The sequence below is a fragment of the Balaenoptera physalus genome, assembly GCF_965194825.1.
Source record: "Balaenoptera physalus genome assembly, chromosome: 7".
Lineage (NCBI taxonomy): Eukaryota > Metazoa > Chordata > Mammalia > Artiodactyla > Balaenopteridae > Balaenoptera > Balaenoptera physalus.
The window spans coordinates 109,564,434-109,587,237 of NC_138886.1; the positions used below are offsets into that span (position 1 = coordinate 109,564,434).

General features: G+C 36.2%; 1 protein-coding gene across 1 annotated transcript in view; it reads left to right on the plus strand.

The window, feature by feature from the left end:
- The first annotated feature begins 4,171 nt into the window (after nucleotides 1–4,171).
- The window catches only part of ADAM7 (ADAM metallopeptidase domain 7), a 55,547-nt gene continuing 36,914 nt past the window's right edge, over nucleotides 4,172–22,804 (plus strand). The window contains 3 exon segments of the mRNA XM_082469093.1: nucleotides 4,172–17,913; nucleotides 17,916–17,991; nucleotides 18,958–19,061. Coding sequence (XP_082325219.1) covers nucleotides 17,743–17,913; nucleotides 17,916–17,991; nucleotides 18,958–19,061 — 351 coding nt within the window. The 5' untranslated portion in view covers nucleotides 4,172–17,742.

Consider the following 22,804-nt stretch of genomic DNA (forward strand, 5'->3'; position numbering starts at 1 on the left):
GTAATATTTTTCTCTATCATGTTTAGTAATTTTTATTGGATGCCAGGCATTTTCGATTTATACTGTTGAATTCTGGGCTTTGTTGTGCTCCTTTAAAGTGTACTGGGATTTTTTCCTTAATTTCTCTTTCTGATTGTTTGTTATTAGTGTATAGGAGTGCCAGAGATTTCTGTGCATTAATTTTGTATCCTGCAACCTTACCAAATTCATTGATTAGTTCTAGTAGTTTTCTAGTGACATCTTTAGGATTTTCTATGTATAATATCATGTCATAAGCAAATAGTGACAGTTTTACTTCTTCTTTTCCAATTTCTTTTATTCCTTTTTCTTCTCTGATTGCCGTGGTTAGGAATTCCAAAACTATGTTGAGTAAGAGTGACGAGAGTGGACATCCTTGTCTTCTTCCTGATCTTAGTGGAAATGCTTTCACTTTTTCACCATTGAGAATGATGTTTGCTGTGGGTTTGTCATATATGGCCTTTATTATGTTGATGTAGGTTCCCTCTATACGCATTTTCTGGAGAGTTTTTATCATAAATGTGTTGAATTTTATCAAAAGCTTATTCTGCATCTATTCAGATGATCATATGGTTTTTATTCCTTAATTGGTTAATGTGATGTATCACATTAATTGACCTGCATATATTGAAGAATACTTGCAATCCTGGAATAAATCCCACTTGATCATGGTGTATGATCCTTTTAATGTGTTGTTGGATTCTGTTTGCTAGTATTTTGTTCAGGATTTTTGCATCTACGTTCATCAGTGATACAATACCTAGGAATAAACCTACTTAAGTAGGCAAAAGACTTGTACTCAGAAAACTAAAAACACTGATGAAAGAAATCAAAGATGACATAAACAAAAGAGAAATATACCATGTTCTTGGATTGGAAGAATCAATATTGTGAAAATGACTATACTACCCAGAGCAATCTACAGATTCAATGCAATCCTTATCAAACTACCAATGGCATTCTTCACAGAATTAGAAAAAAAATTTACAATTTGTATGGAAACACAAAAGACCCCCGAATAGACAAAGCAATCATGAGAAAGAAAAAAGGAGCTGGAGGAATCAGGCTCCCTGACTTCAAACTGTATTACAAAGCTACAGTAATCAAGACAGTATGGTACTGGCACAAAAACAGAAATATAGATCAATGGTACAGGATAGAAAGCCAAGAGATAAATCCACACACATATGGTCACCTAATTTATGACAAAGGAAGCAAGAACATACAATGGAGAAAAGACAGCCTCTTCAATAAGTGGTATTGGGAAAACTGGACAGCTACATGTAAAAGAATGAAACTACCTAACACCATACACAAAAATAAACTCAAAATGGATTAAAGACCTAAATATAAGACTGGACACTATAAAACTCTTAGAGGAAAACATAGGAAAAACACTATTTGACATAAACCACAGCAAGATATTTTTTGACCCACCTCTTAGAGTAATGAAAGTAAAAACAAAAATGGGACCTAATGAAACGTAAAAGCTTTTGCACAGCAAAGGAAACCATAAACAGGACGAAAAGACAATGCTCAGAATGGGAGAAAATATTTGCAAATGAAGTAATGGACAAAGGATTAATCTCCAAAATATACAAACAGCTCATGGAGCTCAATATCAAAAAAGCAAACAACCCAATTAAAAAATGGGCAGAAGACCTAAACAGACATTTCACCAAAGAAGACATACAGATGGCCAAGAGGCACATGAAAAGATGCTCAACATCACTCATTATTAGAGAAATGCAAATCAAAACTACAATGAGGTATCACCTCACACCAGTCAGAATGGCCATCATCAAAAAATCTACAAGCAATAAATGCTGGAGAGGGTGTGGAGAAAAGGGAACCCTTTTGCACTGTTGGTGGGAACATAAATTGATACAGACACTATGGAGAACAGTATGGAGGTTCCTTAAAAAACTAAAAATAGAGCTACCATATGACCCAGCAATCCCACTACTGGGCATATACCCTGAGAGAACCATAATTCAAAAGGACACATGTACCCCAATGTTCACTGCAGCACTATATACAATAGCCAGGACATGGAAACAACCTAAATGTCCAATGATAGATGAATGGATAAAGAAGATGTGGTACATATATACAATGGAATATTACTCAACCATAAAAAGGAATGAAAGAGTGCCATTTGCAGAGACATGGATAGACCTAGAGTCTGTTATACAGAGTGAAGTAAGCCAGAAAGAGAAAAACAAATATCGTATATTAACGCATACGTGTGTAGAAAAATGGTGCAGATGAACATATTTGCAGGGCAGGAATAGAGATACAGACATAAAGAACGGACATGTGGACATGGGGGGGAAGGGGAGGGTGGGACGAATTGGGAGATTAGGTTTGACATAAATACAGTACTATGTGTAAAATACATAGCTAGTGGGAACCCGCTGTATAGCTCAGGGAGCTCAGCTCGGTGCTCTGTGATGACCTAGGTGGGTGGGATGGCGGGTTGGGAGGGAGGTCCAAGAGGGAGGAGATGTGGGTGTACATGTGGCTGATTCACTTCTTTGTGCAGCAGAAACTAACACAACATTGTAAAGCAATTTTACTCCAATAAAATAAATAAATAAATACAGTGTACTGGACTTCCCTCTGATAGTCTTTTCAGCATGGACTCTAGAACTTTTAGCATGGATCTAGAGTAGCCTTTTAGAGCATGAATCTAGCACTAGCTTAGCCTTACTACTAAGACGTGATCCCCTCTTACTCTACTGAATGTTCTGAGTGATGAACAAAGTCTCTCCATTCTGGTTCTGAATTTAGCTTTTAGAATTACTAGCTGAGCTTTTGTAATTGTTTGGTTTATTACTCCTCTGTAATTATTCTTTCTCCAGAAGTCGCTATTTTCCTGAATCACGAAGTTTTCTGTTACACACATGCACAAATTTTTGTTCATCCATACACTCAATGGACCCAAAGTGCAGATTTCTGGAGCACTTTCTCTGCTACACTGATCTACAAATCCTATCTTCCTAAGGACTCTCCCGCCCAATTGAACTCTCTCCTCAATTCAGCAGAACCATAGGCTATGTTTGTGTTTCCTCTTCTTGTGCTGCATTTCAGGTTGAAATCAAGGTTGCTGTGGGGCTTCCTTGTTTGTTTCCCTTATTTCAGGGAAGTCTGTTGTCTAATTTCTAAAAAAATCATTACATATAATTTGTCCTGTTTTCTGGTTGTCTATAGTATAAACCCAAATTTCGATACCCCCTAATGAGGAAATTGGAAATATTTGGACCTATTTTTTCTTATTCCATTCATCAGTTATCTGTGGATTTTGGAGAAAGGAACACCTAAGTTTAATTTGTCACCTTAACACCTATAGTTTCGAAACAGTGAAGAATAACATTTTAACTATAACATATGGTTTTTGGATGCAGTTATCCTAACAAAACTTTGTTCTTATTGTAAAATATAAGAAAAATCCAATCCCTTTAAATAAACGCTAAATTCAAAGATAAAACGCATCATGAATTTATAAACATAAGTGTACCTCCCACTCACAGAAACTATTCCATGTACTCCATTTCTCATCACTAGATAAAAGGGCAGGAAGAAACTTATTTTAGAGCACTGTACATCGATCTCATGATTGAAATGCAATCATTTCCAGTTCTTGAAGTTCTTATTCAAACCAGAACTATATGTCTCTTTATTCACAGTGTTTTTCCATTCAATACAGGCATACTGCAAGTTCAGTTCCAGACCACTACAATAAAATGAATATCAAAATAAAGCAAATCACATGAACTTTTTGGTTTCCCAATGCATATAAAAGTTATGTTTACACTATACTGTAGTCTATTAAATGGGCAATAGTATTATATCCAAAAAAGTACATACCCTTATTAAAAATATTTTATTGCTGAAAAATGCTAACCATCATCTGAGACTTCAGTGAGTCATAGCAGTAACATCAAAGATCACTGACCACAGATCACCATAACAAATAGGATGAAAATGAAAAAGTTTGAAATATTGAGAGAATTACAAAATGTGACACAGAGACACGAAGTGAGCAAATGCTGTTGAAGAAATGGCACTGACAGACTTGCTTTATGCAGGATTGCCACAAGCTTTCAATTTCTAAAAAAGCACAATATCTATGAAGCACAATAAAATTAAGCACAATAAAATGAGGTATGCTTGTAAATATTTTTTGTTTTATGGGAATTCTACACGCCTGGTCTGCATGCCTTGGCCTGACCACTCATTCTTTCTAAACTTCACTATTCATAGCTTAAGACATAAGGATAATTTCTATTTTACTAACTTATGAGGTATGACCAGGATCACATGAGATAATCTATGAGGTGCCAATTTTTAGATGTATTGAGCTATAGATATGTCATACACATGTTTGTGAAGTCCCAATGTCCTTGACATAAGCCATTATAATGTATGTGAGAATATTTATTTTACTAAGAAATTACTTTGATAGTGTATGTCCTGAGTCTCTCTTCCTGAAAAGCATTTGATTTTAACTATATGGAGAATTGGAACATTTGCATGCATTTCATTAAGAAAATTAATGGGATCTCCAATTAGTATAGTCAAATATTTATTCATTATCCTCAGATTTAAATTAGATTTTTAAAAATCATATATCTCCCTTAATTGGTAACCCGCAGTAAAAAAAAAACCAAAAAAAAAAAAACTAGTAAATATGAATAGCAAAGCTTATTGCCTGGTCTCTCTCTCTCTCTTCTAATCTATCATCCTATCCATACCAACCTACTTATTCCTACACTGGGTAGTTAAAAAAATTGTTAAGGTAACTAATAATGATACATAATACACAAAGATGAAAACATCAGTTTGAAGCAAGGAACAAAAAGTAAACCTCTGGGTTTTAAAATATTCACCTTTATTAATTTTGTCCTCAATGTGAATAAGAGGTGTTCTGGATCAGAGAGAGATTAGTTATTAGTATTTCCATAATAATAGCTGTATTGTTTCCTTTGCTCCACTCTTACCCCAAGACAATACAAAGAAAGCCAGATGGGAAAACTTATTTGAGTGGTCAGATACTCCTTAAGCAAGAAATGGAAAAAATTGGATTTTCTCAGCTGTCTCACGGCTGTCTTTCTCTCCAGTCCAAGAAGAACACAGAAAAACCTTTGTTCCTTAGAGACAGGATGGAAAAGTTTCTAAGTTCTTACTCTAATCTTTTGGAATATAAATATATCACTCCAAAGGCTAGAGATGCCCCAGACTTTCAGGCTTCGATGACCTATAGGTATATCTCCAAGGTCCCAGGTCTCATTTTCCATTGAAATGTTAACTCATACTTGTACCTATGGAATTAGATAAATGTCACTGGAGTTCTCTCACTCTCTATACTGGTGTATTATCTTCTCATGGCTTATTCTTAGGTCAGGGTACAAAATTTCTACAAGATTTATTCAGAAGATCCTTGATCTGCAGAAACACAAAAATATTTTCTCTATATTCCTCAGTCATACAATGGCAAGATCATAAAATTTATATGAACAGCAAAAGTAGGAGAAAGTAGCTCTAGGTTGAGTCCTTGAAATTTCTCTTTTAATAAATCCCAGAAATCAACTAATTTCCTAGTTAAGAGACTCTCTTTTGAGTAAAATACATATACATATAGTCCTGTGCATATACACACACAGAAGACAAGCAGAAAAAATCCATTATTTTCACTCAAAATAAGTGACTATATTTTGTTTTGTTTTTGTTTTACTTCCTCTTGGGAAATTAAAATAAGCTTCACAGAAATTAGAGAACCAAAATATTTTGTTGTAAAATAGAGAGAAAAACTCATTAGGTTGACTTAAATGCTCTTTTGATTTTACTTTTTCAGATAAAGGGCTTTTTGCCCAGGGCATGTTATTGAAGTCAGATTTCCTTATTAGGAACAGAGCATTTTAGAGCTAGAAGAACCCTTCAATATTTAACAACCCTAATGGAATCAGAGCTAATTTTAGAAAAAGTATGTCTAGGATACATATTGATTTGTAGTACTGACGAAGTTTGTGTTTCTTCAGAATTATATATTTCCAGTTACCTTTCTATGTTCTTATTACCCAGACGGGCTTTCTAACCACTTTAAATCATAAATCTTTTAAAATTATTATATCTTTTTAAAAATTTATTTTCTATTGGAGTATAGTTGATTTGCCGTACTGTGTTAGTTTCACGTGTACAGCAAAGTGATTCAGCTATACATATATATATATATATATACACATTCTTTTTCAGATTTTTTTCCCATATAGATTATTACAGAATATTGAGTGCAGTTCCCTGTGCTATACAGTAGGTCCTTGTTGATTATCTATTTTATATATAGTAGTGTGTATATGTTAATCCCAAACTCCTAATTATCCCTCCCCCCACCTTTCCTCTTTGGTAACCATAAGTTTGTTTTTGAAGCCTGTGAGTCTGTTTCTGTTTTGTAAATCATAAATGTTGACAGGAGGTAGATGCTTGGGATTTTTTTAAAAGGTATTGACCTTTATTAGAGTCACTGTGATATCCTGAAAAGCACTGGCTTTCTAGAATATAGACTTGGTTGGAATCCTTACTCTGCCACTTACCACCTGTATGAAATTGGAAAGTGAGATTGGTTTACTCACCTATGAAATTACCCCCCATTAATAGATAAGGACACAGGATGTAGAGGCACTGGATGAAGTATGGTTACATGCTGCAAACTTTTGACAGTTTAACAGATATATATAAATCGCTAGCTGTGTGTGTGAGACACAGTAAGCACTCAACCCATGGAAAATAATTTTAGCAGATTTCTATAATAGAAATCATTTTTCTCTTTGTTCAATCTCAGATGGACCACCTAAACATCTCTGACTTTCCATAGCTCTATCTTCTTCAACAACAGGAGGGTAACTCAGGACACAGTTGGAAAACTTCTTGTGCATCTGAGGACTGCACTCTTTTGCATCACTTATACTGACATGATCATTTACACACTTTCAACAAAGAGTGGTGCCTTGGTGTCCAGGAAAAGAATGCCTAGAAACTTCATTATGAGATTAAATACTCTAAAAGACAAGTTTGGCTTTCTTTCAACAAAAAAGATAAAGTGTTATGTAACACAGTGAGCAAAACAAATTGTTCCATTTTTGTTTCTTCTTGCTTTTCTGTTTTTTACTATGTGTGTGTGTACATGTCTGTGTGTATTATGTGCAGTACTCTGTAACTTTGGCTATTTGAGAGGACTTCTATTCAACTCTTTTCTCCAGATTTCCATTTCAGTTCCTCTTAAGAGCTCTGATCAGTAAAATGTAATGCAGCAACCTCAGTACTATTGAATATTTATCTCCTCAATGGTTCAAAACTTTAAAAACAAACAAAGGAAAAATACACTGACAAAAACAACATTGCCTAAGACAGGAGTTGGTGTATATTTTCTGTAAGGGACTAGAAAGTAAGCAAGTATTTTAGGGTTTGTGGGTCATGTGGTCTCTGATGTAACAACTACTTCTCTGCAGTAGCCATAGACAATACATAAACAAATGGGTGTGGCTAAGTTTCAATAAAATTTTATTTATAAAACTGGTGGCCCACAGACCATCATATCACAACCCCTGGCTCATAAAATACAATGGATGCAATTTTATTTCTTAATTTTGCAGAATATCACAGAGCAACCTTCCAAATAGTGGGTTACAAATCATTACATTTAATCTTCCACACTAAATACAGCTGGAATATCCTGTCTCTAGCAAGGAAAACTCCCAGGAATAAAATCCCTCCATCTGAGGGATAGGATTGAAACTTACCAATTTGACTGAAAACTAAATTAAGATAAAACTGATAAAATTCCTCTTCCTGGTCAGTCAGAAGATCTAGTACAATCAACACCATTTTCTCCTTTCTCCACTACAATTCATCAAGCCAGATATCCTTATCATATGAGAAACAGGTCTGACAACATTTTTTCTGTGTTGAAAATTTTAACAGCTATTGTCTTCAGGATAAAGTATCATCCTGTTACTCTAGCAAACTGACCTCTTCATATTCCATCTTCAACCTACCTGGGAAGCCTTCTTTCATGGCACAATCCACCTCCCCAATCTCATTTAACATGTTCCATTGTTAACATCTCCATTGATCACCCAAATCAAAGGATCTGTCAGAGTTTTAGATATGAGTTGATTTCATCTAGATTGTTTTTAAACAATTTCATTTAATTTCATAGCAATACTCTCCTAGAGAGTTCATACCTTTGAGCAAGTCTCATTCCATTAATATCCAACTAATTTTTTTTTTGTCCTGCTTAAAAAACTATTACAATTTCTACAAGAATGTATTACTCAGTTGAAGCAACTGAGAAAGTTCAACAAAGGAAATGGCAGAAGCAAAGATTAGAGGGGCTCAAACCATAACAACAAACAAAAGAGAAAAACATAACACAAAAACAAAACAAAAGCATACTTCCTCACTTCATAGGAAGAGAATGAGAGTAAATAGTTTTCTTGGGTGAATTCTCCTTAAGAATTAGTGAGAAATTAGTATGATTCTTAAAAGAAGAAACCAATGAAAAAAATTAAAACTCTCAATCTCAACTTTCTCTTCCTATTTCTGCTTCTAACCATGGATACTAGCAGGCAGCAGGACCACCACCAACAAAGCACTGTGGAAAGCAAAGGCTCAAAATACTCCCTACATATGTGTATGGCCCGTGGCTGGAGTTTGAAACTGGAAGGGAATATCAAACCTTATGCAGGGGCTGGTTACTTTGAAAGATTAAAAGAATTTTTTTTGAGATTATCACTACTGTAGGACTTCTCTGTTATGCTCAGAAGTGAGAGAGTAGGATAATGGGAACCTCACACATTGTCTAAGGGACTTGAGCATACACAAAGCTCCACCATTTGCTGATTATCCTTGAATGGGTGAATTTCCTTTTTGAGACTCAATTTTTTCATTTGTAAAATGGCTAAATTATTATTTAATTTAACTACCACATATTGTTAACACTGAACGAGCAAGTGACTGACAGAGTGAGTGCTCAGGGTGTAAGTTTTACTTCACCAAGCCTTTAATTTCAAGGCTGAATCAAGACTGTGCATTCTGAGTTAAGGAATATCCAGGTGCCAATATCCCTCCTTCCCTTAATGTTCTCTTTGTGAGGTGACAACTTTGGCCCCATGGGGAGCTTCTGGCACAGGTTTGAGGGCCATTCCCAGCCTCTGCTCCAGGATTAATGAAGTGCTGCTGGTACAGGCACATCAAGATCAAGCTGTGCCGGAAGGTATTATTGTGGGTGAAAGCAATCTACAGAGTTTGAATGGGCAAACTGTAGAGATGGTATCACATTCTTTCCCATATTCAGAAGAAAGGCACGATCGATATCCAAGTTATTCAAAATATTACTATGACCCTGACTCCTACTACTTGATGGTCCATGAATAGCCCTTAGTCACAGGTGATTAGGGTGCTTTTAAGCAGCCTTAGGTTAGCTATACAGAGACCCAAAGAAGCTCAACTTTTCAGGAAAATGAGAATTATTGTGAAATTTTTGTTCAGTCCCAGTGAATCCACAATATTTATCATCTATTCTATAAAATGAGTGTAGCAATAATGTTATGATAAATTATAATCAACTTCTTACATTACTATTTATTGAGTACCAGCAACATGCAAGGTCTGGTACTGTTAGACTCCACAGGTGACATGTGAATGCTCGCCATGGTCTCTGTCTTCAAAGAGCTTGCACATATTTCAGAAGATAAAGTGAAAATTATACTAATAATTTCTATGACTGCAAATATTTGAGAGCAGTGATAGGCAGAGGGTAACTTCAGATATATCACTTTATTAAGATATAAACAAACAAACTTACTCAATACTGTGGATTCCACTATATCTAGTCTACCATAACAAGCAGAGAAGAAAGACTCACTCAAAGGTACTCACATACCAACATGCAGACTGTAGAGCAGAGCTAGGCAGAGTATTAGGAGTCAGGGGAAGGAAGGAGTAGTGCGTGCTATGGTGGGTAATAGGGGTAACAAAAGTATCATGAATAATGTGGTACTAGATGTGTTGGGTTCAGGGAAGGTGGACAGGGGATGATGGCCCTTCACCCCAGAGAGTGATTTATTATATTTGTCAAATTGGAGGTGAAGGGTGGCATGAAATGAAGCATATGATGAAGCCACAAAAGACTGACAAGTATACTCTGAGTTCTGTTTAATCAACCTTGAAAAAAGATGTTTCAGCTGAAACTGTAGGCAGATGAAAGGAGGGCCAACTGTGTAGGAGAACTCCCACAGGCGTGCTGATAAAAGGAGCAGGGGCACCAAGAACCGAACAGGACAACCAACCAAACGGTCACTTGGCTAAAAGTAAAGTCCTTACACCGTTTTGTTGATAATCTTAAAATATTGTGCAAACAGTGGCTAGATATGGTAACTTATGTCTCCTTACATTTGACCATCCATGCTACTAAGAAATCCTCTTCAGAAAGGCAGAAGAGGCCAGAATCTCAGTCATTCATTGGTAATATTCAGTTTCTTGAAAAGAAAATATAAGCTATATGGACAATATCCTGAAATAAATGGTTAATTTACACAAAAAGTTTATTGAGAGTCTGTTAAATGCAAGGAACAATCCTAAGCATTGGGGGTATAGTACCAAACAGAAAAAAATCTCTACATTACATTTTAGAACAGGCAGAGGATGAAAAATAAATACATGAATAAAAGTCTTCACTGACCAGGTACTAAGAAGCCTTCATTCACCAAGTGGGAAGGGGGATATGGCGTGCTTAGATATTTGTTCAAAGAGGGGTGCAATCTAAACTAGAGTGAACAGAGAACGTCTTGGTGAAAAGGTACTGAGGAAAGAGCTAAAAGAGGTGAGGGAGGGAGCCATAGGGATGTTGCCTTGAAGTGACAATGGGCTAGCATGTCCATTCTGGGTACAGGGAGAAGGACAGAGTAGTGGAAGAGAGCTGAGGAGAAGAGCCAGTGATGAGGTCCAAGAGTAACAGGGCACCAGATCACGTAGGGACTTGTAAATCTCCACAAGGAACTTAGCTTCCACTCACCATTAGATGGCAAGCCACTGGAGGATACCAAACAAAGGAATTCACATGGCATTGCTTCCATTTTAAGATGATCACTAGCTACTTTTGGAAAAGAGACTATGAGGGAGAGGCAAGGATAGAAATGGTGAAACCACTGGCCAGGAGGTTATTGTAGTAACAGACGATTGTGGATTTGCTCAGAGTGGTAGCAGTGGAGGAGATGAGAAAAGATTAGATGCAGAGTATATTCTGAAAGAACAGCCACTGGGCTTCCTGAGAGATGGTGCATGGAATGTGAGAGAAAGAGAGGTGCCCAGGCCAACATCAAGGTCTTTGGCTTGAGTAGCTATTTTGATTGACAGCATTGTCATTTCCTGAGATGAGCAGGACGTGCGGAGGAGCAGTTTTGGGGATGAAAATCAGGAGTTTTGTTTCTGTGTATATTAAATTTGCTATGCTCACTAGACATCTGATGCCAAACGGACAACTGGAGTCAAGGAAATAATTCTGGGACCTATGAATTTGGCAATCAACAGCAGCGCAATAGTTTTTAAGACATGTGATTTGTTGAGATCTCCAAGGGAATAAGTATAGACAGAAAAGAGAATAAGTTCAAAGAGTGAGCCCTGAGACCCTCCAATGTTTAAAGGTCTGGGATATATGGAGAAATGAGTGAATCAAAGTAAAAAAAAAAAAAAAAAGCATCTAATGAGAGAGAAAAAGCAGGGCTTCCTTTCCAGTAAGGATAGTGTATCAAAAAAAAAAGAGAGAGAGGGTCAAATGACAAATCGAATATGACCAAGAAGTGAAATTGGGACTGAAAATTAACCACAAATTTAAAATATGGAGATCATTGGTGACCTTGATGAGTAATTTCAGTAGAGTAGTGGGTACAAAAGAGATTGTCTCTTGTCCCTGACTGGAGTGGCTTAAAGAGAGAATGAAGAACTGAGAACAGTGATTATAGATAACTCCTTGAGTGGATTTTGTTATAAAGGGATCAGAAAAATATCAAGGTTGCTGGAAGGGCATGAGAGATCAAGAGAGTTACTATAACTTGTTTAAAAATGAAAATTACAGCTTGTTGAGGAATGAAGTGAAGGTGTGACATAGTTCTGTAGGAATTGGACTTATGGATAGGATCATGAATGCTATCACTTATGCAACTGGAGAAAATCTAATTGCATTTCATTTCATACCCTGTCACCACTTGGCTTTAAGTCTATGTTGTTTAAACATTTTGACCTTACCGAAGTTAGTGCATTCCCTAAAGCTCTTATGAAACAGTTAAATTGAAAGTGAGAAATAATGTCAACCCTTCAACAAAATTGAGAGTCGTATATGTATTATGCAGTATTCATTAATCTTATTAATCTACACAGTGATCTTGTGTAGGAAGCACTATTATCTTTAATTTGTCATGAGAAAACCAAAACTCTAGGAATATTAAGTAATTTGTTCAATGTCACTAGTTAAGTAATGTGATTATCAGAATTAAGAGATGAAATTTCTATGCACTCTTTTTACTCTGGGTCTGCCATTGCCCAGGAATAACCTTGTTCTTTTGGGTAGCAGAGTGAGTCAATTTTTTTATGGCTCTTGTTGCATTTATAACATGACATTTACTATGCATATTAATTTGTGGAAAGTAGCATAATGATAAAAAAAAAACTCCAAACTTGTCATTATTCTATCAAGTCAAAATTTCTACTTACAGTGAAGTGGTCTTGGAAAAGGAGAAAAAAATTCAGTAAAAGCATGGAAACATAGCATCCTGATGTTAAAAAAAAGTCTTAAATATCAAATAATCTGATATTCCCAATTTATAAATAAGGCACTGGGGCCCAGAAAATAAGTGATTTGTCAGAGGTAGCAGAATTAGTTACAGGTGAACATAGAGTTCCTGATTTTGAATCTAGTGTTCTTTTCAATGCACTTAAAACACAGTTAATGGGCTGAAACTAGCTTCTACAAAAAGAATTGCAAGTTCCTCTTAATGTGGTTTTGGAGTACTTTATAATGATATTTCTTTTAAAGTCAGACAGAAAATGTTAATCTTTATTCCCGTATTTCTGTGTGAAGTTTTTGCCATTTCTATTGTAATTTGAATAAGATTTTTTTTTTATTCACTTCATTCTCTTCATTCACTTGAATTTACTGCCCCTTTTCTTCATGTTTCTCTTGGCAAAGGACATACAAGAATAAGCATTTTGAGTCTGCAGAGTGGGCCGCCTCTCGTTTCTGACTTAGAATATATTCTTTATCATCTGTCATGCTTCCTGGGCCTCCACTATTGTGAATTCACTCTGTTAAGTCCTTAAAAAAGGGGTGAGGGATTGCTCTCTAAGTTGCTGGCTAGGAGAGAGGAAGCAGGATTGAGGGAAAGAAAGAGAGAAGGAAGCTCAGGAGGGCAAGCCTGAAGGGGTACGTGGATTGTGAGGGAGGTCAAAGGGAGAAAGTGGACACGCACTTCACAAAGCTGGGAAGCCCCCAAGACACATACTCCTGCTTCACTACTTGTTAAAGGGTGATCCTAGTAATGATAAGGATTGGACACAAGAATCTACAACCTCCAAAAACCCCTCACTGAAACCAAGACGGCATTAGATTGGAGAACCTCCTACGAGAGGTTGCTTCACTAATTTGCAGATAAGATATGAGGGGACAGAACATTCTCATATTTGTCTAATTTTAAAATCTGCTTTTGTCTGATAAGCAGACTTCCCAGAGCCACTTTGACTGAAATCTGCTTCAGGGATCATTGTTTGTTTGTTTGTTTGTTTCTAAAGCTTTATATACTTTAGTGATGATGTTAATTTAAACACAGAAAGCTGTGACCTGAGAGTGAGAATAAATTATAAACTAGTTATAATATTGCACTATTCCACACTAGTCACTTGATAGAGTTTTATGAGAAAATATAAAGTTTCTCTTCCCCTCAAAAAAAGCACTAGTGTATAATAAGAACATAGAGCCAAGCAGAAATTTTATTTTAATGTCTGCTTTTCACTTATTGATTATGGGTCATGAGTAAGTTCCAAAAATTTTTCTTCTTTGAAAGTTCTTGGCTGTTTCACCTGGATTAGCCATGGATACTGTCACATCTCTAATCTTATAGACATGCTAGAAAGTTAGCTCAGCCATAACTAAAGGCTCAGACAAATGCCTTTAAGCCTTATCATTTAACATGACACCATACATAATTGGGATTCCACAATTGGTATTTTAAACATTATTAATTCTAGTTGCCACAATTTAGACTGTAATAAAGGCAAGCTCAGTAATTCCAACCTATCACCCAATTTAAAATGCTCTCTTTAACTGTCACTGTGAATGAAGCTGCTAAGTTCCATTTGATATGGGGATATGGGGATGAGTATTTGTTTGGTGACGGGTCAGATATACTGAGTACGCCCATCAGTCTTCAACTATCTCTTGTAATGACCTGAAAGATTATCAGAAACTCTACTGGTAGAGATGATCATTTGGATTAAAGTTGTTACAATTACGTTCAAAAGTTTTAGAAACACACGTGGATGTAGCCAGATAGTAATCATGTTGCAAATTAGGTTTATTTCATTCAACAAATTTATATTGAATACAGTGTGTATATGCAAGGCACTGCTAGATTTGTGGTACCAGAGTATGAAAAAGTCATTAGTTTGGTTGAGAACCACCTTGTTAGTGACTGTATAAAACATTCCAAGAATCGAGCCCTGGGGATCTGAGGTATTTAGATACTGGGGAGGGAAGGATGATGCAACAAATGAGACTAAGATGAAGCAGTGAATAAGCATGGAGGAGATCCACAAATGAGCTAAACCCTTCAAAAGGTGAAAGTCATCAACAGTGTCAAAGGTTGTAAAAGGTCAAGTTAGTGAAGATTGAGAATTGGCCACTGGATTTGGCAAAGGTGCAGATCATCAGTAACATTGACAAGAAGTGTTTCATTGAGTAAAGGGTAAAAAGTCTGTTTGGAGTAATTTCAAGAGCAAATGGGGAGAGAGGAACTGTACATTCATCTTTCAAGAAGCTGTGCTATTAAAAGAAGTCAGGAATGGAGTAGTAGTTGGGTGGAAGGTAGGGTGATGTAAAAGAAGAAATGCTTTTTGAAAAGATATAAAAATGGCAGCATATTTGTATATATACTAATTGAGAGTATTCAGTCTCGAGAAAGAACTTGCCAGAATGATGATATTGGGGCTAGGGGGCAAGAAGAAATGGAATCCAATATATTAATGGTGGGTAGACCTTAGAGGAATGGGCAGTACATTTATAGAAACAAGAGAGAACTAGCCTCTTCTCTCTCTACATCTTGACAGTAATGTAGATGTGATCATTGGAGAAGGTGAGATTTTTTTCTTCTGATGGCTTCTTTTTTCTCAACGAAGTAGAAAGAAAGCATGGTGATCAGCTGATACTAAGGGGAGATTTAGGGATTTGAGGTGAGAAGAAAGAGTATAAAATAGTCAGCTAAGAACTGGAGAGTGAATAAACCAGGGAACGTAAGGTTGCCTGTCAGCACAGATTCATTTAATACGCACACCATCCCTATGAGGTACATGTTATTGATAATATTATACCTATTTTACAGATGAGAAAAAACAGAAGTAGAGAAATGTTTCGTGTTTTGCCCAAAGCCACAGAGTTAAAAGGTGGCAGGCAATTTACCTTCTGAGGCTTTAAAGCCAAGTGAGTCTTAATCCTAGCACCAATAAAAAAAAATGACATGATCAGATTTGCATTTTGAAAAGATCATGCTTGTTGGAATATAGCCAAAGCAGTCTATGATATCCTGGACTAGGATGGAGACAGAAAAGTTGGAGAAAAGTGAATGGGATTTTTTAGAAGGTAAGATAAACATAGTTAGTGATGGACTGATTATGAGGGATATCCATGATGACTACTGGGTTTCAGACTTGCAATGAGGAATGGATGATGACATCATTAACTAAGAGAACAGGTTGGGGGAGCCGCACTTTAAGTTTTGTATCTATTGAGTTTGTAGGGGCTTTGAGCACTTCCAATGAAGGTGTTGAGTAGAGAGTTGGCTGTAAAGGTCTATCGCTCAGATGACTGGAAATATAAAGTGTGAGGCATATTGTAGAGAATTAAACCATAACTGAAGATGAGATGGATTTGGAAAAAGTGTACAGTTAAGGGAAAAGAAGATATAGGATAATACCTTGAGGAACTCCATAATTTAAAGGTTGGGTAAAAGATACAGCACTCAAGTTGCCAGAGAGCTAGAAAGAAATTAAGAAGATTATGTGTCAAGGTACTTCAACAGACTATTTCACAGGGAAGGGTATGGTCAACAATGCCGAGAGGGCAAGTAGATGAGGAACCAAAGTATCCATTGGCTATAGAAATTGTGAAATCATCAGAGATATTAGTTAGCTATATCAGTAGAATAATAAAGGCAGTGCAAGTGGGATGTGTTAGGATGAGTTGGAGGTGAGGAAATTGGCACAAGAAATATAGATCAACTTTGTGAGAAGTTTAACTGAAAAGGGAATGAAAGAGGGTGATGGTGGCGGTATGTGGAATATAGGATTGAGAGTAGGATTTTGTGAAAGGGAGAGATTTTAGATTATTTAAATATCAAAAGAAAGCTTCCCATTATGGTAGATTGATTCCATTCATGGGAATATTATAGGGATAATCAATAATGTGAGATAGGGGAGGGGATAAAATCCCAGATAAGGGATTGTATTGCAAAGGGATCTCTCTTCTAATATAACAAGAGAACACATGCATATAGATAGGTTTGTACAGGTCTTCTGCACATTTGTCCATTAATGTTTTCTTTTTGTATTGATTTGAAAGAGCTCTATATTATAAGGATATGTGCCCTTACATTTTATTATATATGTTGCATACATTTCTGGAGTTTTTATTTGTCTTTTAATTGTAATTAATTTGTGATTTATGGCATAAATAAGTTTTCATAAATAAGTTTGGATGAAAGTGCTCAAAAGGTGCAAACTCCCAGTTATAATATAAATAAGTACTAGGGACGGAATGTACAACATGATGACTGTAGTGAACAGGGTTGTCTGGTATATCTGAAAGTTGTTAAGACAGCAGATCTTAAGAGCTCTCATCACAAGGAAAAATATTTTTTTTGGTATCTGTATGAGATGAATCATTTCATAACATATGATGTCAAATCATTATAATGTACACCTTAATCTTATACAGTGCTGTAGTCAATTACATCTCAATAAAACTTGGAAGAAAAAAAAGGAAGTTATTTCCCTTCATTTCCCCCTCTTGCCCCAGTGACTCTCTGGGTTCTTTTATCAGGATGGGGGGTGAAATATTCATTTTGATTGTGTTTCATTCAGTACTCTAAAGACCATTATCCTCATGTTCCTGGCCCAGGCCTTTATCTAGCTAGGAAAAAAAGTTCTCAATATTTCTGTCTAGTTTTTTTATCAAATTTTCCTTAACAGTTCTTACAAGTGGCTTTCAGCATAGAAAGACCTTCTTCAACCAAAGTTTATATAAAGATTCTTCAATAATTTTTTCCAAGTCATAGGTGATTTTTTTCACTTTTGAATTTTTAATACATCTGGAATCATATTTATATTAGGCATAAAGTAGGGATCTCTGCCCAGCCCACCTCCTCCACCACCACCATCTCAGTGGTTGCCTTTAATTAGTACATGATGTCCACTTTCTCGGTTTTAGCCTCAAGCACCTCACAAATTGTGAAAAATGATCAAGGAACACTTCCTTGTGCTGGATCAAAACTGCCTGCCTATCTGCTAGGGTCTTCATCCTCACTGCGGAAGCAAGGACCAAAAACTGTGCATGTCTCTTCTCAAGCACATGTGCCCCACTTTTGCCAGAATCATTCAGAATGTTTCCCGGGAGTTTATTCTTCACGATTTTACTCATTTCTCAGATTAAAGGTATGTCATAATCTTTTTAATGATGGTTTTCTTATTATGCTATGAGGTAATGTCTCTCTCGTCATTAAGTTTAAATTGTAAATGATAAAAACATTAATATCCATTGATGATTTTGCTGAGAACATAGCATAGGATTTGGACTAGATTATGGCTAATCTTGAGATTCTACAAGTCTATGAAATGCAGTATCACTCTTAAATACTCTGATGGACCGTGAGAAGGAGGAAGGAGTGGATTTTACTGAATATCTGCAAGGCAGCAGACACTGTTAGCCATCAGCCACTTTGTATATTAGCATGCTTAAAATGCTATGTTATTATCTCCACTTCACAGGTAAAGAAATTGAGACTAATATCTACAGATCAGGAAGATTAGATATGCTACTTATGGTCATATTGCTAATAAACTAGTAAAACTTTGGTTCAAATAAGAGCAGATTCCAAAATCCTATACTCTTTTCTCTATACCTCTCTGTAGTGGGGTTGACAGGGCTCACCTGACAGATGACTACCAATTTGATAGGTAAAGCATAGAAGATTTATCTCAGTATCTAAAATCCCTTTCACAGGGGAAAGCCTTGTATTAGCTATGAGAGTTAAGACTTCAAATGCAAATGTCCCATGGAGTTGAAATCACTAATTTACATTGAAACAGCCCATTCCAGTGGCTGGCTTGGACAGGTGGCAGAATCCAGAGACAGGCATGAGAAGAATAAGATGACAAAGGTGACGCCTGCAGAACAAGGTGAAAAGACAGAAGAAGCTGAAGGACCCTACTTTCCAATTTTGCTTGTATTTTCCTAATTTAGAAATATCATTCTCAATTTCCATATCCATAAGGTGGGGATGCTCTTGTCCATGACTGCTAATTGGGAGCAAGTGAACTCTGTGAGAATAATTCTGTTATCCAATTACTGTGGGTGAATGTTAATACCAAATATATTTCCGCCATTATGTTTCCTTTTAGAAAAGGTCATCCTTGGAGTAGAGGGTCAAGAACTGGTTTATCCTAAAAGGCTTCCTCTGATACAGAAGCAAGATATTTGGCACACCCATGAGGATGACATACAGGTACAGGTTTTGATTTAATAAAAAGATGCATTACTTTCACAGGCATAAAGAAAGCAACCTGTCTCCAATCAGAAGCAAACAAGGGAGGTGTCTTGATTTTTCTGAGGACTCTTATTCAGCTTACTGCCGCCTGTGCTTGGTGGGTGGGAAATAGAGGTTGGGGGAGAAAGTAATCCCTTGACAGATTAGGAAACAACAAAGAATAAAGCTCAGGTTTTGTGGGGGAGAGACATTTAAATTCTTCCAGTGTATGTGAGGAGTTCCACTAACAGCTTTCCAGGCTGATCTAAGGCAACCTCATTTGTTCTGAGCTGGTGCCAGTGGAATGTAATCTCCGAGCATTTTGCTTTCCCAGTGATCTAATATGCAGATTTATTTACCTCACAAATTCTACAGCAAACTTGGACAACTTTCACAGGAACACAAAGGCCTACTTAGCCTGTTGCTCAGAAGAGTGTTTATTCAGGTGTTAAAATTTAAATACATTTAAAATTCATTCCAAAAATAATAAATATTTATGTAGAAAATATACAATACACCTAATGGGGAGGAAGCTTCAAAATTAGGTTCTTTTCAATGCCCACAATTATAAAAGACATTCAATGACTGTTTTTAGACAATTATTATCAGGCATTTCCATTTTGAGCTTTAGGATTTTAATTTGGCCCACGGAGCATCCTGACTGTTGCTTTGCCCCAGCACTCCTTGAGAAAGCAGACCTTTCCCAATGGAATGACCTGTCTTCCCCCTACCATGAGAGGAGACAGCCTTCCAGGCTTTCACTTTTTAGGTTTCTCAGTCACAAGTAAGACACATTTCAAGTTTCCAAATGGTGCCACTGAGGCCTTTTCCCCATGGCTTGTGATGATAAACAAGCAAGTCTCCATCTACTGCCATTTGGAAATAATGTCTAACCATTTTTTCTCTAATGATCTCCTCGCAAATAGTTTGTTTCTTGATCTTCAATTCTTTTCTCACATTCTCAAACCTTTCACTGGTTGGATGCTGGTACTCAGCTAAGAGGTCAAAACCAGCTTTCTATTACCCATTGTCCAAAGCTGATGGGTTCTTCTGGCATCTATTGTCTTAAGACTTAATCCAGACTAATATGAAAATTTCCAATATGAATCTACAAGATGAGCCTGGACAGGGCAGGAAATATACAAAATGAGTTGGGAGCATCTTGTAGTTCTAGAAAGTCAGGAAGCTCTCAAACAAATGAAAAAACAAACCCAAACCCATATTGATGGGAATATGTCAAGAGAACACAGAGGACAGCTGAAAGATCTCTCAGTGGCCAAAAGGACAATTTGAGCAACAAAGTCAATAACATGGTTTTGGACCATAACACAAAGTAACAGTTAATATCCATGAGCCCACATTGATATAAATAAAAGATTGAACAAGTAAATTAATGAGGGAGAATAGACAAATCTCCCATAAGGAAGAATCAAAAAATTGATGTAGAAACTCGCCCCCCCAGGAGATGGAGCATAGAGCCCTACCCTTTGAGCGTGGGCTGTGCATAGTGATTTCCTTCCAAAGAGTAGATAGAATAATATGTAAGGAGGAAAAAGTATAACTTTACAGTGGAGAAAGCTGACAAATGCTACCTCGGCAAAGCGGTCCATGTTAACATCAGTAATAAGTCATGTTGACAGCACGTACTCTTTATATGATGTGATGAAAAATGGCACTTGATTTTGTTGTTTTCTATCAAGTCTCCATAACTCCAGTCTAAACATGAGAAAAACATCAGAAAAACCTAAATTGAGCGAAAGCCTACAAAAAACCTGACCAGTATTTGACCAGTATGCTTCAAAACTGTCAAGGTCATCAAAAATAACGGAAGTCTGAAAAACTATCACAATCTAGAGGAGCCTAAGGAGAAATGACAACTAAATATAATGTGCCCTGGATGGAATCCTAAAATGGTAAAAGGACATTAGACAAAAACTATGGAAATCTGGATAAATGTAGCCTTTAATTGATAATATCAATCTTGGTTCATTAGTTGTGACAAATATACCACAGTAATATAAGGTGTTAACAACAGGGAAACCTGAGTTGTGGGGTCCATGGGGATTTTCTATATTGTCTATCCAATGTTTCTCTAAATCTAAAATGCTTCTAAAATTAAAATGAATTCAAAATTAAGCAAAAATAAATATAATTCTAAAATAAAAAAGTGAAAGTTCTGTTTATGACAACAGAATGACAAGATGAAAAGCAATATTATCACATTTAACAATATTAACAACATTTTCATAATATTAGCTAATGTAAAATCCATATTCAAGCACTGAAATTTCAAAAAAGTCCCATTATAACATCTTGTTACACACACACACACACACACCCCCCTATACATACAGTTATGTTGTAAGATGGGATTCAACCCTTCTTATTTGATTGGGCACCTAGTTTCTTGCCTGCCCATCTATGAATTCTGCATCTTTACAATACAGTTCTAATTTTATATTAAACTTGTGATCAAAAAAGTCCTAACTAATGCGTTCCTCACATTCAACAAACACAAACCTCCCCTCTTCCTCCCTCAAAGCTGCCCCTCTTCAAAAGACCCATCTTTCAGTGGTGACAAAGTTAAACAAACCAGAAACCTGGGGCATTCCTTGACTCTTCTCTTTTGCCTCCTCTATCAAGCAATCACTAAGCCTTGAAGATTCCAGTATGTAAATAGTCTTTGGAATCGTCTACTCGTCACTATTCCTGCAGCCACTCCCCTGCTCAAATCACCTGTACACCATCAATAACCTGTAAATTCTTTTTCTGCCTACAGTCGTGATTTCTGCTGATCCATTATCCATAATAAGAAAGCCACCTAAAATATCAGACCAACTTCTGCATTTTTCTGCCTAAACCTTTTGCTTCTCTTTGCTCTTAGGATAAAGTCCAAATCCTCTTAAGTGACTTAGTGGGCTGTACATGATTTGACTCTTTCCTAACTTTCCGTTTCTCATTTCTATTCAACTTACACTTGATTTTCTGGAAATATTAAACTTCTCTGTCCTTCAAATGTGTCAAGCTTCTTCCTACCTCAGGGCCTTTGCATGTGCTGTTCCTTGCCCCTGACCCCTCTTTTCAATATCTCTCACACAGTTGCTGCATTTCTCGTATTATGATGCTTATAATACCCAATTACATTTGCTTGATTTTTTCTTTGCCAAGCTGTGGCTTCCTTGAGGGCAGTGACCTGTATCTTGTGCACCACTGTTGAATAAATGAATAAACAATAAACTAAAGAAATGTGCAAGATATATGACTAGTAACTGTGAATACTTAAATTATAAAGAACCCTTATGAATCATAAAGAAATAAAATACCACAAAAGAAAATGGTGAAAGGACAAAAATTAGAAACTCATATGCAAATATATAAATAAACTAAACAAAAGGAAAATATAAATTCCAATGGTCATCAAAGAGAACAGTTTATCACAATAAGTTATCATTTCATTATTCAAAAGACTTTTATTAATGACAATACCTAAGGCAAGGAAATAAGAATCACTATAAATTTCTGGTGAAATTCTAATTTTGAACTTCCTTTCTTCAAGGTTACCTGGCAGTATTTACCAAAAGCTTTACATTTTTTCCATGTTATTGAAAATGAAATTCTAACTGTAGTGAATACCCCAATGAAATTTCTAATATAGATGTAAATTAAATAAATTCACTTTTCCAAAAAAATACATACTGTAAGACAACATGTATTGGAATAGG